Raw genomic sequence first — 17,380 nt, forward strand, 5'->3', positions numbered from 1 at the left:
TTCTTCTTCTTCTTCTCCTTCTTCTTCTTCTTCTCCTTCTTCTTCTTTGGTTCGGTTGTTCCAAATGAATGCCACAATGGAAACAGTCAAATACTTATCGAAACCATTAGCTCCCACACACGAACCATTTCGACTGTGTGTAATAAAAGATTGCATACATTCATCATTATCTATTGTGAATGCGAAGAGTTTGCGGTATAAGAGCGTGCGAGTGTGCGCGCGGGCGAACAAATCCATTTGAACAAATAAACATTGGAAAGAGACAGTTGGAATGAGCCAGAAGTTAAAGTAAAATAAAAATACGAAAAAAGCACACTGAAAAAGAAAAAAAACAACAAATCCATCCAACGTTAATTCGTTGTGTCTTGGTTTGCTTTTAATAGGTTGATAACCTCAAGAAGAATTTCTCTTAACTCGGTACGATCGTGCTGTGTGTGTGTATTCGTGTATTGGTGTTTGTGTTCGTGTTCGCATTCATGTTCAGATCTTGTTTTTTTTCTCTTCGCTTCTGATATTGCCACACTATTGCTGGGCTGTGTAGTAAATGGCTGGTATCGCCTTTTCCTTTACATTCTGCATGACTTTTTTTTTACTTCTTTCGTTTCGTCGCTGGTATATAATACCATTTTCTCATACATTTTATATCTTTCATACCAATCTTCGATACTCGTGCTGTGCTATACACTCATACAATCCAGCCGCCAAATGACAAAAGTCTTTTAGTCGCAATCGCTGGTTTCTCTCTCTCTCTCTCTCTCTCTCTCTCTCTCTCGACATACACCGTCTTTACAGTTTTTTTAATTATAAAGCGGAGAGGTGAAGAGATAGTGTGCAGAAAAAAAATATTTTTTTATATATAAAACTAAAATCACATATGAAATTATACGAGCGATCTCAGCGAACATGCATTTACCAACTCCAATTATTCTGCAGCTCTATGCTCTACTCCGCACTGCATTGAGATCTGCACTTGAGCAACGCATTCCATGTTCGTGTGCACTGCACGAAAAAAAAAATAATTATTTGATTCTCAACAAGTATTCGTTCAATGACAGTACCTCGCATGCACACACACCAAATGTTACGACGATATACTGTATATACATAAATGCATACATATATACGGCAAAACGCTCGTTGTGTGGATTCTTTTCGGATAAATTGGATTCCGCGCCGCATTTTTGCCAAGGATGCCTATTTATCGAAATGGCTACTTTATTCTACTGCTGCATTTATTCATCAAGACAATCCGCTCAACAGTTTGAATCATCACTTTGTTCTTCTTTTTATTTTCGTTTTTCGTTGCTGTTTCACAAATGAGTCGCTACTACTGTACAGTAATTATTATTGTTATTGTTATGAGTCTACTGCTGTCGGGGCCGCCACGTTCGTTGCTCATGATCTGTTCGAGCGATTCCGATTCCATCAACTTGGATTAAATAGGAAGGTTAAAATCGGAAACTCAAAATGCTCGAGGATACACTTTTTTCGCTTTATTTTTTTTAGCCAAATAGAAAAAACCCATACTAATAAGCAACATTTAAAAGTTCGAAATAAAGTTCAACATTTCCCGCAGTCATTTTCAATTGTCGAAATTCATAGACGGCATTTTGGCAATTAAATCATTTAAAGAAACAAGCTCGTGTCAAATTTTCCATGTCAATCAATCACTCAGAAGTCCGAATGCCCGGCTGTTTTTCGAGATCTCTCTAATGATCATTTTCTTCAAAAACAACCGCAACGAGTGTATTTACGCGCGCGCACTTCTAATTCAGATGGTTGGTGCCACGAACCGCATCAGAACACACAATCGTCCACTTTACCAATTTACATCACATGTAAATATTCGACGTCATTTCATTTAGCCTCCTAATAGACAGCAAAGAAATAACAGCAATGACCAAAGAGTCGGTTTGAACGTTTTCGGTTTATCAACTGACTTTAAGAAGAAGAAGAAAAAGACAACACACGAAAAGCATGAGCTGTTAAAAAAGAGTGAGCGAAACACGTGAGCCAATTTCCGAACGTGAAAGAAGTGCTTTCTGTCTCTTTTTCGTAAGCGGTGTTTTTTTTTATTATTTGTTGTGCTTGACTTCACTAGCAGTTGATTATTTTGTTTGGCTTGCACGCGACGGATTGCTTATCAAAGTAAAAGTGAATAATGCCTTTTATTTTACTTCTCATAGCAAAAATATCAAAACATTCGGTGCAAAGTGTGACCTGGTGACTTTTTCTTTTTTTTATTGCCATTCATTGGACTATTTGAATTTCATTGATAGAAATAGAATTTTGAAGCGTTGAATTGCTATGATTGATATATACACATACCGATGCAGGTCAACAGGTCGACGCTGATACTATATAGACAAGTTTTTTCTTTCGCATGCGAAGCGAGAGAGCGAAGGGAAAAAATGTGAATGAAAACATCGAAATTCCATGAAATCATTAGATGAAGAGATTGAAATACTACATTTTTTTGTCTTCGTGTGTAGTATAGAAAGGGAGATAAAGCGTGAGAGAGATAGAGAAAAAAGTGCTTCTGGCTTCTGATACATATTTCTTGGTAATCTTGTTTTCATTTTCATATTTTCGATTATAAATATTCAGGAATTTGTTGGTTTTTTATACACAAATTACTATGCTCACCAATATGAATTTTTTCGCTGCTGTTGCACAGGAAAACAACACAAAATACTTATAAGCAGAAATGAAAACATTTGTGTTATCTCAAAAAGGAAATAGGAATTTTGTTGTTTTCGCGTTCTGATTTCCAACTTTCCGATTTGGCGATGAATGTTTTGGGCTTGCATTTTGTTTTGAAATGAATTCCTAGCTGTTGTGGTGCGTATTTTGTTTCGGTGTTTCTTGGTTATTTGTAATCATAAATCGAAAACATCAATTGTAGAATCGTGAAACGAGATTGTTTTAGTTCCCGCTGTGGATGTCGCTCAAATCCATAGACAAATCTTGCAAGTACACCACTGCTCGCGCCGAATGTACAAAAACTTGTGAATCACAATACAGTAATTATAATGAGCGTCTGTGAAGTGCTTTTTGCTCGATTATCACTTACACTGGCTGATGAAAGAGAGTACGAAAAAACACCATTCCAAAACAAAACAAAACTACCGAGGTGTGCGTACATTCACAGAGAGAGAGAGAGAGAGAGAGAGAGAGAGAGATAGAGATAGAGATAGAAAAAGAGATAGTTAAAATAATCAAAAGTCTCGCAGTTAACAAACGTGAGCATACTGATTTGTAAGTACCAAAATGATTAGCGTCTGGAATGGCCATTCACTGCCAATTTTTTTTTCTTCTCTCTATTTCGTTTTGTTTTTATTTTTCAGCGCTTAGGTTTTTCATAACGCAACCAGAGTCAAGAGTCAGACAGTGTATAGCTAGAGATTTGTTGGTTTTTTTTATTTCATTCATTTTCGAAATGAAACTTTGCCTTTTCTGCTGGGTATTTCCGTTTACGTAATGTCTAAGAAAAAATGAATACTGGCAGCAAATCAGCATAGACTGGATTTGGCTCCACTATTACAGAACAAACCATGCATATTGCATATATGTATACGTACAATAAGAGCGACAACGGCGCGCGCGAGAGAGAAAAAATCCATTCCATTCCATTTGATCGTTTCGCAGCAGTTCATATAGCAGCGCATTGCACAGAAGAAGAAGAAGAAGAAGAAGAAGAAGAAGAAGAAAAAAATGCATCGAGACCAAAGCGCTTTCTTTTTCTCATTTTTCTGAAATAGTTGGTGTTTCGTTACTCTTTTTTCCTTCTAAATGTTTGGATATGACATTTATATTGGTTGCATCGTCGTTTGTATTGGATTCAATTCAATTCAATTCAGCCAGCCGAGTCTCTATCCCATGCTCAATAAACGGCCTTTTAAATGAATGTGTTATAATTATGAGTATCTCTCTATCGTCGTACACTTGTATACATGCCGTCCAATGAGCCCCAGTTTGAACCGAAAAAAGAAGAAACAAATGCATACAGCAGAAGAAAAAGCGGTGCCGAAGGAATCCGTCGACGGACTGTGTGGTGCATACACAGCGCTCACAGACTAACGTCGTGATGTGATCAAATAAAAATCGTAATGAACACACAATATGAATAAAATACATTCATTTCAATTCGTCGTACTCTGTAGCCCAGCCAACCAACGAGAGATACGTATAATGTTCGTGTTCAATGATGTTGAGACTCTACAACCGATGTATGCGCAACCACACGACACAGCAACAGCAACGAACAACACCAAATCACTCGAAAGTATTCACAAAAAGTGTATTTCTGTACGAAGTTGTGGTGCGGCGGCTTAGCAGCTAACAACTCGCATCCAATGCATGTATATGTTAGTGTTCACGTTCATTATGCTGAATCCCATTCACACGATCACTTTACTCACAGAATGAACCCGCATAGAGTGATCGCTTTGGTCCGCTCACTCTCACACTGAACAACGAGGCAATTCGTTCTGTGTGTGTTACAATTGTCGATTCGTTCACTCGTTGCTTTCGGCTCATTCGTTTCTATGCCATACAGTCCATAGCGTCAATAAGTGCGGCGTGATATGATAGTGTGAGTGTGCGAGTGTTTGTGTGTGTATGTTTCTATCTGACTTGTGTATGAAACAATTTCAACAGACCTGCATTCCAATGTTTCTCCGTTGTACAGTTCCAGGCAATCAAATAACAGCAAGTAAATCAGTGTGATTTGAACCGTCGGTACTAAATGGTGTCGGTCATTTGAATAAAAACGAATTAACAATATAGTAGAACACAGAAAAATACACACACAATATATATATTTTTTTAGTTTTTGTGTTTCCTTCCTTCTTTGCGCTTTTTTTAAGTTGTTTATTTGTTCTTTTCGAATAAGTTTTCGGTTTCGGTTTTGTTTCGGCATTAGTCAACTTATTTGATTTTTGTTCGTCTATTGTTTCGAATTCGATTTTGCACAAGAAAAAAAAAAATACGAAGAAAAAGAGAGAAAAAAACAGAAACAAAACGACTGCAAATTTATTTTTTCTACGAACTGCTGCGATCAAAGTGAAGTGCTATCGTATTTGTTTCCTTCGGACAGATATTTTAACAATACAAATTGGAGTTCTAGTGCATTATACGTGGCCGAATCATTTCTATTTTCTTCATTCCTTCGTTTAAATGCTAAGTGTTGTGAACAACGTGCAATTGAAAACTTTCAAAAGTGTTGTGTTAAAATGTAAATTCCCCGAATATTATTTTTTTTTTCATCTTCGAAAGAAAACCAATAAAAACTACCAAACGATTCTTCTTGATATCTGGTCTTTTTGTACTCGCAACAGTCTCATCGAAAAGTTGATCAAGTTGAAAAGAAAGAAATTGCATATGACAAAAATAAACCACAAGATTAGCCGAATGACATTTGCTCGCAACGCAATAATAAATTCTTGATTTGAATATTGATATCCCTTGTCGTTGTTGTTTTTTTCTTCAATACTGTTGTGCTGTCGTCGTGTCATGGTGATTTGAAACAGTTTCTTAGAATTGTATAACTCGATTGGAAGTATTGATTTCGTGGAAGGAGAAGACGAAAAAAAGCGCAAAATAAAATAGAAACGAGGATATTTTTTTGCCTACAATTACGCATTATATACACCATGCAAACTCATTCAAGCCAATAGCAAAAAACGATTTCTTTCAAAAGCTTGCAATACATTCGATCGACGTAAATTGGTCAATTTTAATCATCTGAAATAAATGAAATGGACAATGTTCCAAAAAGATAACAAGCGCATAAAATGGAAAACCCAGCAAAGAGAAAGAGAGGCGTATGCAAACAATAAAAACTAAAAAAAAACAGCACACACGTCTAATTGAATATTTCGAGAAGAAACAGCATCATGAACACAACAACAACAAAGACGACGAATGTAGTATGGCCACAGAGAGCTATGATAAATAATCTCGTGAATCGCGTTTATTTCAAGTAATCGAATTAAATTGATGTCAATGGTGTGAGTGCGTCGTTCATTGGTTCTACTTTATACACTGATTGAGCAGAGCGTCTGGTCAAACGGATTCGGTTGGGCTTTTTTTTCTTCTCTCACTCTCTCCCTCTCTCTCTCACTCTCTGCAAAGTGAAATGTTGTGTATGTCGTTGGCTGGCACATTAAGAGTACTGCTTTTGAATAGTCGCACGACGTGCATTACACAGCATACCACAACTCAACTCGACTCAACTCAACTCAGCACAAATCATTCACGTCGAGCACTTCAAGTAAATAAAAACAATCAAATGCGACATATTAAAATATTATCACGATATCGTAAACGCCGATGAGACTGGCCATTGAGTGAAAAATAAAATAAACAAGCTCGACGCATCTGAATCTTACATCCGTTTACTATACTTAAATCGCTCCAAATACAAACAAGGCAAACGCGCGTATATACATACACACACACACACCACTCTGAATAGCGAATACCGTGGCGGCGATGGCGGCGGAAAAAGACACGACATAATCTAATATTTGATTAGCTCTATGAATCATGTCTCACATTTAACGCTTATCTAGAATTCGAAAACCGGAATCGGTGTGGACAAACGCTCAAATCAAATGTGAAACAACTTTCAATGTGAATAGTGCCACAATTTGGCTTTTGCACTGTTCAACAAACATCCGAATCGGGCAAAAATACAAGTGAAAGATAAATCATTTCTGGTGGGCAACAAAAATAACAACAGCGACAGCAACCACAACAGAAAATTACACAAACACAATGAATAGAAATAAAAAGTCAAACCGACTGATCCTAATCTGTGTGTGCTGGCTGGATTTAGGAAATGCTAGAGGCAGAGATGAACGTATATTGTGAATTGTATGCGCATCAATTGCGTACATTGCAGCACGTATTCATTTAGAAAGGCCACGGTTTTGCCTTTAAAGTTCATACCATGAAAATAATACATACTCATTGCGCCTCTCCCACAGCACAAACACGGCACAGTGCAGTACACAGATGTGAGAAGGGCGCGATCACTTCTGATTTTGCTGCTTTCCTCTTCTGTCTCTCTGAAGGAGCGAACATTTCCGACCAATTCTATCCTTGATACGACGTGACATCATCATTTTAAACTTTCAAATGCAATAAATTTCATGAAAAAAAAACCGCTGATATTGACAAAACCTGTTAATTCGCCGCTCTGTTGACGAACGAACGATTCAGCAAAACAGACTTTTTTCATTCCGAAAAAAAAATCCATACTTTGTAGCTTGGTTGAAATGTCGTGATTAAAAGCATTCGCAATCATCCTTTTTTCCATTCCATTGTTTTATCTTGCAAAAATCATAAAATGAAACAAAAAAGCGGAATGCACGCGACCGTAATGCTGATGATGATGATGATGCTGGTACGAAAATAAACCATGCGTTGAAAAGTTGAAAACGCTTCAGCCACTCGATTCCATGAAAAATCGTTTGACGCATCAAGGTAACGAATGATAAGAGCTCAACAGCAATTACGTTATTGCAGCTCAGCTAGCGTGTGTGACCACGTATGCACATTGCAATGGTTTTGAGTTCGATTTGGGAATCCCAGACTGTCTTTCGTTTGGTTTTTTTAATTCATTTTATTTTACTGCCACACACTTCGGCGAATTGTTTACACATAAAAGCAGGCGACCATTCCCATTAAATGAAGCTAACGAGAAAACGAACGAACGAATGAACGAACCAACAAAAATTGCGCTATTTAAAATTCTTCTGGAAAACTGAAAGTTTTTTTTTGTGGTTGCAATTTGTATTGCCATCATCGACAGCACTATCATCATTCACCACTCAATGTCTTCATTGTCGTTGTGCTAACTGTACTCTTTGAAATTTATGTACATCCAAAGCGGGCGAATATTTTTTGAATTATTCACATAATATTTTCATTCGAACGGTTGTTTATTTGCTCTTTGTTTGCAATGGATGAGCGCAACAAGTACAGAAATATAAATGCGCACACATACACACATCGTCAGCCGTCGAAACAGCGCACGGCACCAACACACAAACGAGATCAGGCCAACAATAAAACGATATACAAACGTATGCATATATGAAACATTCCAATACAATAAAAAAATGAATTGTTATTGTATCCAGAGGACCGTAACACACAATCAAGTCATGTAGCAGCCGCACGCCGTACATACATGGCCAGTCGAAGACTCTCGATAAATTATAGTCGGTATATTAAAACAAAACATATCCATTGATACGTGTTGCATGGAATATGAACGAAAAAGAGAGAAGAAAAAACGCTGCTGAACATAGAGCAAAAAAACCCCATCAGATTGTTGAACAGAATGTAGGGAAAAAACCAAACTTTCTCATACATTGACAATCCGACACGAATACAAACAGCTCGGGCAAAGAGTTAATCTCGACTCGAGCGTGGTATTCGTACGGTGTGATGGTGTGGGTTTTGACTGCGGCACACGTCTTCATACGATTGAAAATGTGAGAGCAACAAACTTGATTAAAGCTAAATTCCATGTGTGTGCCCAGTTGCCAGATATACAGTCGCTCACATATACAGTCTCACACAGTAGCTCACGCTGTGTACCGCTTCAAATAAGATACCATTGCAACCACATACAGCACACATATAATTCCAATACATTCATAAAAATGCTTCGGAATTAAGATTACGTGACAATGACACGATCACTTTTTTCTTGTGAAGTTTGGCTGCTCGCCATCCCATTCCGGCCGTGCTTGTGCGACTGTTGGAGCGAATGCAATGCACATTGTTGAATATGTGTGGATTTTTGAATTTTTCAAATGAAAAGTAACGGAATATTCACTTGAGTTTCACTATGTGTTGCTGTTGGCTGCTGCCAATTTGAGCAGTGTGCTTAAATTCTCGAAATCACTGCGAATAAAAAAAAAACAAAAATGATACATACATACAAGCCGAGAATCGTACGCGTGTACTACGTAGACAGCTCTATGTGCACAGCATAAACCAATGAACAAATAGATTTGTAGCAATAGCAGCCGCAACAACAACAACAACAAAACAGCCAAAATGATATTATTGCCGAGTTCTAATGTATATCTCTAATTAGTAATTGTGTTATTATGACTGAAATATTTGATATTTCTTATACGTTTTTTTTTGCGCTGCTGCCATTTTCTGTCCGAGTTTTTCGTGGAAAACCAACAATTTTTTTTCGCTGTTGCTGTTTTTAACCCATTATTCATTATATGGCTGTGGCTTGCCATTTATTCAGTTCGCTGTGACTAGATGCTGGGTAGAGTCAGTTAAAGCTGGCACGACACTCAATTGCAAATCGTGATCTCTATCATTCTTTGTTTCGCCATTTCTCACCATGTACATACCGAGTGTATTTCAACTGGTTGGTTTTTTTTCCTTTTACCTCTTCAAAGACAAATCGAAACATAAAATTCAATCTATTGGAAATGTTATGAAAGCGCCCGCAAAAGCGCGTTCACCAATTCGCGCAGCTAGGCAATCGAACGAAAAGTAGAGAGAAAGAGACATAGAAACATGGCAAATAAACCAGAAATAATTTTCTGTGTGCGAAAAAACATACACATTTCGAAAAAATTTAGGTTTAAATTGGAAATATACATTCAAGTTAGAACTAACCCGACCAAAAATAACCTTACGTACGCTTTTTTTTCCTATTATTTCTTCTCTGGCTGTACTAATTGAAATGAAATAGGAAAGAGCCACGAAACGAATGTTCGCGAATGCTGGCAGATTGAATTTTGATATATTTGCGTTTTGTTTTGTCTGCATGTCATTTCGAAGTGTCGAAAAATGAATTTTTCTTCTTCTTTCTGTTGTTGTTACTGCAGCGTTGTTAGAATTTTTTTGTTGTGTTTAAAAACTTTAACTAATTGAGACTCGTTCATGTACTTGAAGTTTCAAGTAGAATCGTGATCGACCTTTTTCGCATCAAACACAAATAAAAGAGAAATATTAGTTGAGGCGTAATTTTGCACGTCTAAATATTTGCCGATTCAATGATCTAAAGACGCTGCACTTCACTGCTAAATCAATTGAGCAATTTTCGATGGATGATATGGATTCCGCGAACATAGAATTTTACGACGACGCAAAATGCCACACATACTCTATTCAAAAACTCATCATCTATTCAGTGTGCGATCCGCACACACATCTTGATGCAGGGAGTGTGATACAATTCCTGTCGACTTTGTGTTTACAATGTAAAACGGATTCCGATTGTGATTTTTTTCGTTATTTTATTATGCAAAATATGTTAGAGAGATGATAATTATCCGGTGTGTGCAAATTACTCGCGTAGAAATTTTGCAGCACGATTTGTTTGCGCTCACCTAACATCATTATGTCGCAGTAAATAGGCCAACACACTTAACTCATCGACTAATTATCACATAATATCCTACGAACGTTGAACTCTCACTCTCTCTCTCTCTCTCGCGATCTTCGCCAAAAAAGCAATAACTGCGCCAATGGTGGGCCATTTTTTGATTTCAATTAAAAGCGAGAAACAAAAGAAGTATTGAAATTACAAATCCCATTCAAATATCAGACATTTTTTTTAGTAAAAATTTATCTTTCCATTTGGCTTGATGAATACAATGGTGACCTAAATTGGATATGCAATTTTTTTTAGCTCAATTTGAACAATTTTTTCTGGTTTGTTGTCTCGTTGTTGATGTTGATGTTGGTCAACAACGACAACAACAACTACAACAACAAAAAACAAACAGCTTCTAACAGTGCGGTGACCTTTTTTTTCACCACGTGCAACATTTTTCAGAAATAAATTCACTTGGATTTCGTTACATTCTCTTTCACGAAAAAAGACCCAATAAAAATGTGATTGTAATAAACAAATATCGAAAGAGAAATTGGTTGATCGGTTGGAGTAAATAATAGTAAAGTGTAGAAAATGAACTGAAAGTAAAATAGTTGAGTGGAGAAAACATAAAAACAACAACAACAACAACAACAGCAATAAAAACAACGAACGACAGCAGCAAACCAACATAGCTTTCAATTAATATTACAAACAGCCGTGGCTAAGACAATCAAAAATAATCTTCGCATTGTTGTTGTCTATCAATTTTTTTTCCTCTGTGTGGTGAAATACAAAAGTTCATACTTTGATTGGTGGTATTGATTTCAAGCATTTTGCAACGAATACGAAGAGCACCGTTTTTGGTGTTTCACCAAAGATTCAACATGCATCAAACAACAACGAATACAAAACAGTTCATCATCAACATCATCATCGATTGTTAATTGGGAATTCGTGTATAAAATTGTTTTTCTTCTGGTATTTAGAAACTGATTCTACTGACGAAATCCCGATCTAAAATATCCAATACACCGCGAAATGTTAAAAGAATATGAAACGAGTTTTTTCTTGATATAAGAAAACAACGTACGGAAAGATAAAAGAAACGACGACAGAAGAAGCAAGGAGAAAGTATCAAAACAAGCAATTGAGTAAAGTGCATCGTTTGTTTTCATTTGATATTCAACGATTTTTATGTTGTTGTTTTGAGTGTTGCAAAATAAAAATTCGAAGAAAACACGCGAATTTCGAGAGAGTGAACACTGTATAAAATCACAATTCAACGAATTTGATTGTTGATTTTGTGACATCATCGTCGGGGAGAGCAATAAAATATATCGAAAATATGCGTATTATTTCGGAGCAAAGTCTTGCGACTGATACATTGATAGCTCCGAGTACGAATCAAACGATCGTACCGAGTACATCGCCATCATCCAGTGCATCGTCATTTAGTCCAAATTCCGATCCTGGTATGCCGACCACAACCTTTCATCAACCACATAGCAACAATAACCACAATCATCGACCATCGTCACAGCCACCGCCTGTGATACATCAGCAGCCAAGCCAAAATGTTCCGAATGCGGGCGGAAGTGACCTGAAAGCAGCCGACGAAAATGCCGGAAAGTTTTTCATCCGAGGCGAACGGTCACAGCCCGCCTATCCACATCCACCACCACCACCACCCATCTCCTTGCTCACCAACAATCAAGGCTATATTCCGTTTGCTAGTGAATTTTATACAACCGATCAAGGATATTTTATGCCACAAGAACTGTGCGCTGCACACGCACCCATTTGCTTGCACTCTGAATTTGGTAAGATACACTCAAAACGATATTCACGCGTCATTCGGCCGTTGAACGGCTCAGAACTTAAAATACAACTTTTTCTTCTGCTTTAGCTTGAATAAGTGCGTTGATCGGCTCAAATTGAATTAAAATAGAATGGGAAAGAGTAAGAATGAACTCGCAAATGACCGTAACTAAAAATAACCAAAGAAATGCATTCGCAATCATGCTGATTCAGCGGAGTCTTTCTTCGAAAAGAAGCATTTTTTTCCATCTCCAGCAAATGAAGATAAGAAATGCACACACAATATGAATACAAAAAGAATCGTTGACAGTAGAACCGGCCACTTTTTTCTCCACGGCTTTGCATACGTTGTAGAGAGACATTTTCTCGGCATTGAATAGGCTTGCTCAAATATGGTTAAAAAATTAACGTGAATTTCATATAAAATGCAGAGAAAAAACAGAATATCTTTCAAACTGATCTGCGAGTGGAATGTCTTCTGTTAACCTTGCGACCTTGGAGATCTCTCTAATAAACAGGTTTTTATTTTCATTCCAAACTCGATCTTTTCATGCGCATTTCTACACACGTCGCACACTGATGTGTGCTGATGATAAACAAATCTTGACAGGTAGCTCTGCATGGACTTTCAGCCATAAAAAGTGAAATATTTTATTTGATTGTCTTGCACACAGCGACAAAATCAAATGTGGCCAGGTAGTTGGGAGCGCAAAACCCATGGCACAAACAGCGCTCGACGTCTTTGTGAAGTGCAAAACGTCAAAATATCTCATTGTAAACAATACAAAGTACTTTGAAGTAATGTAATAACTGACAGAAAATCACTCGACGAAATATATGGAGAGGGGAAAAACGGCCAAGCGACAAACGAATAGTTTTTTTTTTAGGAAATAATTTTTGTGCGCGCGCTCTCACAAAGAATATGATTGTTGAAGCAATGAAATAACCCATTTTGTCGTTACAGCTTTTTCTTTCTTCCTCGTATACACATGAATAGAACCGTTCACTGCAATTATGGGAAAACATGTAGTAGTGCGTGTGCGTGCATTACCCATCAATAGTAATGAATATGTTTTCTACGACGAAAGAGCACATAATAATTATGCATGTATTCATAGAGAATTGTTCTAAATACGTTTTTTTCTTTTCTCCTTTTGCTTCGCTCCGCCGTTCACATCGATAACGGTTCTCCACTGACATCTTTAGTTTTTCCTTGACTGCATTCGCTTGAAAACAACCACATTTAGTTTGTGCAATCAATCAATATTTTTATTGGCAGAAAATACCAATTGAATGGGTGTTTTACTCAACCAATAATATAAAAAAGAACGCATTTCTACTTTACGAACTCGAATTTTTTTCTTCTTCTCACGCCCGTTTCGATGTCATGCTACAGCGCTATCAATCCGTCCATCGTTCATTTGGTTTCCGTGTGTTTAGATGTTTAACACACATGCGTCCAATGCTCTAATCAATTGTATTACCGTTTCTATTTGCTTTATAAAATGTATTCTGTTTCTCGCAGTTTATTGACCTTCGGTGCGGTTGCACGATGCGATCGGCGTTGAATGTGACAGCCAAACGAAAAGAGGACAGAATAACACAGATCGAAAGAATGAAAAGAAAAGAGAAGAAATGACAGGATTGTCCTATTATGTTTGAATTTACTACGTTCTTTTGGTTTTTCTTTTTCTTGGCTGCTTCGTCGTGCCACTTTTTTCTTTTTGGTCGTGGAATTTCGTTTGGTAAACATTGGACCAGTCATCGAACTTTATTATTTTTCTCTCTCCATTTCTTTCGTCGTTTGTTTTCGATGAAAAAATGCACAGGTATTTTGCCTTAGGAGCAAAAAATGTTGTACAAAATGTTCCTGCATTGATTAGCGATTTATGTAGGTCGCAGCCTCTCTGATCGTCTGTACAAATAGATAGGAAACGTCAAACAAGAACAATAAAGCGGCACCTGGTGACTGGTTGGAGAAATAGAGAATCATGCACATAGTTTGCTGTAACAAGTATGCGTCTGTGTAAGTGCGTCTGTGTTAGTTCAAACGTTGAGAGTATGACACATTGCACTTACTCCCCAGGTGCCGCTGTATTGTTTACTATTTTCATGATCAGAAAGGCTGGTAGGTCGTTCGATTTCTTAGTGTCTTTGACCTAAAATGACAAAGAATTCGCTTCGAAACAAAGAAAAACAAAATTTTATGTCATTTGATTTGACTGCGGCATTGTGACGCAGTTCACTGTCTTTATTTAAGTCTTTCTCTCGATTCTAACCATTTTTCACCTGACAATCGTTATTTATCATCTTCATTCGAAACACATTGACGAATACATTTTTTTTTCTGTAGGAATTTTGATAAAATATCTTTTGATTGCATCACAAAAATGTGGATATTCACTCCTTGATTTAACCAATTGCTCAAGCAATTTTTTTGTGAACGTTGTGTTTTTCATCAACTTTGTTTAATTTTTTTTTTCCTTCATTTTCTATAGGTCCCGTGACTGTGCCAATGGTTTCACAAAGTGGATCACCACCAATTCCAATGCCCGTTCAAGTGCCGCCTGGTCATGTGATGCAACAAATTGTTGATGAAAATGGAACGCTTCGCCATGTAATATTATCCACAGCACAACATCAACAAATTCATAGTCAAGGCAGTGTTCAGCCGCATATCCACGGCCATTATGTAAGTAATGAAAATTTCTTTTGTTTTGCTGCTATTTTTTCTCTCCTCTCTTGCGTGCACTCGCGCACTCAGACTTGAATGGACGAGAAAATTTTTGGTTTTTCGTTGACGTTGGGCTATTGTAACATCGCACGAATCCACGCGTCAATACCAGCTCGAAAATTTGATGTGTGCCGAATGTGTGCAATTGTTGAAAGTCGAAAGTTGGAATTATATGTCTACCGATGGTTAGTTCAATGTCAACGGAAAACAGGCTCATTGATTCAGCAATTGAGCAGCGGATAAAAAAGCAGCACGATTGAATTAACCCGTGACCCAATTTGCGTTGCTAGACCAAATATTTCCACATCATCAGAATGAACGAGATCATAATGACGGCGATGAGTGCAGATTCAATTCAGACGCATGTGTATACGCGATACAGATATGCGTTATGTTTTCCAAACCGTACTTGGAAATTCTGCGAAAGCCTACTTTTTCACCAATCCCCATACTTGAAGAATTTCTTATGCATTGCATCAGAACCGTTACCGACACAATTTGAAATTCCACTCATTGTGTGCATAGAAGAGGAACGCGCGCACATTTGAATTACATTCTAACCGACCGTCACAATTCCTAGACTCTCTCTCCTGAAGTTTGCTCACATGTACGAATATTACATTATTCATTTGATTCAGCCGATGTATGAGCGGTACAAGCACTCATACTCACGTTATGTGGCCATTAATATTAATGAGCGATGATGCATTCAATATGCTTTACATTTCCATTACAATCAAGTGCTCTTTCGTTCGAAATTCTCACATTGGCAATCACACAATTCGGTGCGATTTGATTACAACTTGTGCTCGACTTTGGCTTTCCTTCCAAGTCCCATTCACTCGTGCATTCGTCGTCGGACAATCTTTTGGTCTAACGGCGGGTCACAAATGGAAATACATTTCAATACACACAATTTGAATGGAATATATATCAGCGTCAATAACTCAGCCAGTCACACATCGCACGTATAAGAATTTCAATCAAAATAAACTAAGCCAATTCAAGAGAATAACTCATTAACCGTGTAAATGTCTATCCGTAGTTAGCCGCTACGTGTCAGCCGCAAAGATCATTAATAAAAAGTTGCATAAATTCACACCAAACCAACATGAGGAAGAGAAATGATCGATTACGTTGGTTTTGATGACGATTATTTAGAGCGATTTCATTTTACGTGTGTTGTGAATTCTTTTCTCCACTGGTTCGCGTGGTATTTGTGTGCATTGGCATTTGCGTTCGCGATTGTATTCGCATTCGCATTTTTGGCGACTGCAAGCGAAAATACCGGAAAATGCAAAGTGAATGGCACACCAATGTAAATGTAAAGAGCCCGAAAAGCTCAACATCGCTGCTGTTTCTTTCACATTTTTTCATTGTTCTGCGAAAAATTCATTGCTGAAATTGCTGTCGACGTTGATATGTACTTTTCGATTCAAAAGAAGAGAAAGAAAATATAATAGCGACTACGAAATATGCACCAGCGGCAACAACTTTATATTTAATACACACGGCTCATGTGTATTATATACCGCCACAAATGAATCAATCTGCGAATGCATTCATGATGAACAGAAAAAAAGTGCGCGCTACCAGCAACAACGGCAACAATAACGAAAAAAACACACACACTTACACACTCATAAAACAGCAAAAAGAGAAGAATGAAAGAAACAAAACTAAAGTCAGCCATTAAACAATAACTGAAACCAGCGATATTTACGTGTTTACTTGCAATAGTTCAGTATATACACATTTTTCCAATGCAATGTACTTTAAAAACGTGATATAGAAAGTTGGTTATGCATCAGCCGCGGTGTGTGCTTTTGAAAGGTGCACAGCGTGTAATCTTTCATCCGCGCATCGTTGCGAACAGGCCGAGAAAGAGCGAGAGAGAGAGAGAGGGAGATAGAAGGGGATAGAGAAAGAGAAAAAAGAAATAACTGCACTTGTACGATTTTTCAAAAAGTAATTGTTGGAATGCGCGCATCACCACCATACTCACATAGTGCGGGCATGCAACAATGTATCATTCAAACTGTCAAAAGAGCCCACCAAAACGATGAGTGGTTGCTCATTGTTTTCAGTATGCAAAAAAAATGAAGAATGATATTTTTAATTGTCGTCTGAAAGAAATTTAATTAGCATTTGGCTATTCGCTGGACTTTGAAGCAAATTACATTTTGTCATTGCCCTTCACTCCCGCTCCTTCTCTCTTTCACTCACTCTCCGTACTTCTTCTTCTTCTTCTTCGTCTTGCTCGACTTTGGCCAAAAACAAAACCAACATGTACTCGTACACTGTGCAGTAAACTATTATTTTGTCTGCACCTCGTTAGCAAGAGAGAGCAAACAATCATTTGCAAATCATTAACATTATTCCTTTAGGTCCGTTTTCCTTTAAATTACAGAGTATATATATATATATATATATATATATATATATATATATATATATAT

At 37.4% G+C, this 17,380-nt stretch overlaps 1 protein-coding gene across 11 annotated transcripts in view; it reads left to right on the top strand.

Annotated features, from left to right (window-relative positions):
• The window catches only part of LOC129570001 (fibronectin type-III domain-containing protein 3A-like), a 33,860-nt gene that overhangs the window by 9,091 nt on the left and 7,389 nt on the right, over positions 1 to 17,380 (top strand). For 8 of the 11 annotated variants that reach the window (XM_055449332.1, XM_055449339.1, XM_055449333.1 and 5 more), the window contains exon 6: positions 14,686 to 14,879. In XM_055449332.1, the coding sequence (XP_055305307.1) occupies positions 14,686 to 14,879 (194 nt within the window). Of the gene's footprint in view, positions 5,237 to 10,508; positions 10,565 to 10,828; positions 12,190 to 14,685; positions 14,880 to 17,380 lie in introns of those variants that run through there. The other 3 variants (XM_055449336.1, XM_055449338.1, XM_055449337.1) reach the window with 2 other exon arrangements.

Source organism: Sitodiplosis mosellana, unplaced genomic scaffold (genome assembly GCF_009176505.1).
Source record: "Sitodiplosis mosellana isolate CC-2019 unplaced genomic scaffold, AAFC_SMos_1.0 Smas_scaffold_47, whole genome shotgun sequence".
Lineage (NCBI taxonomy): Eukaryota > Metazoa > Arthropoda > Insecta > Diptera > Cecidomyiidae > Sitodiplosis > Sitodiplosis mosellana.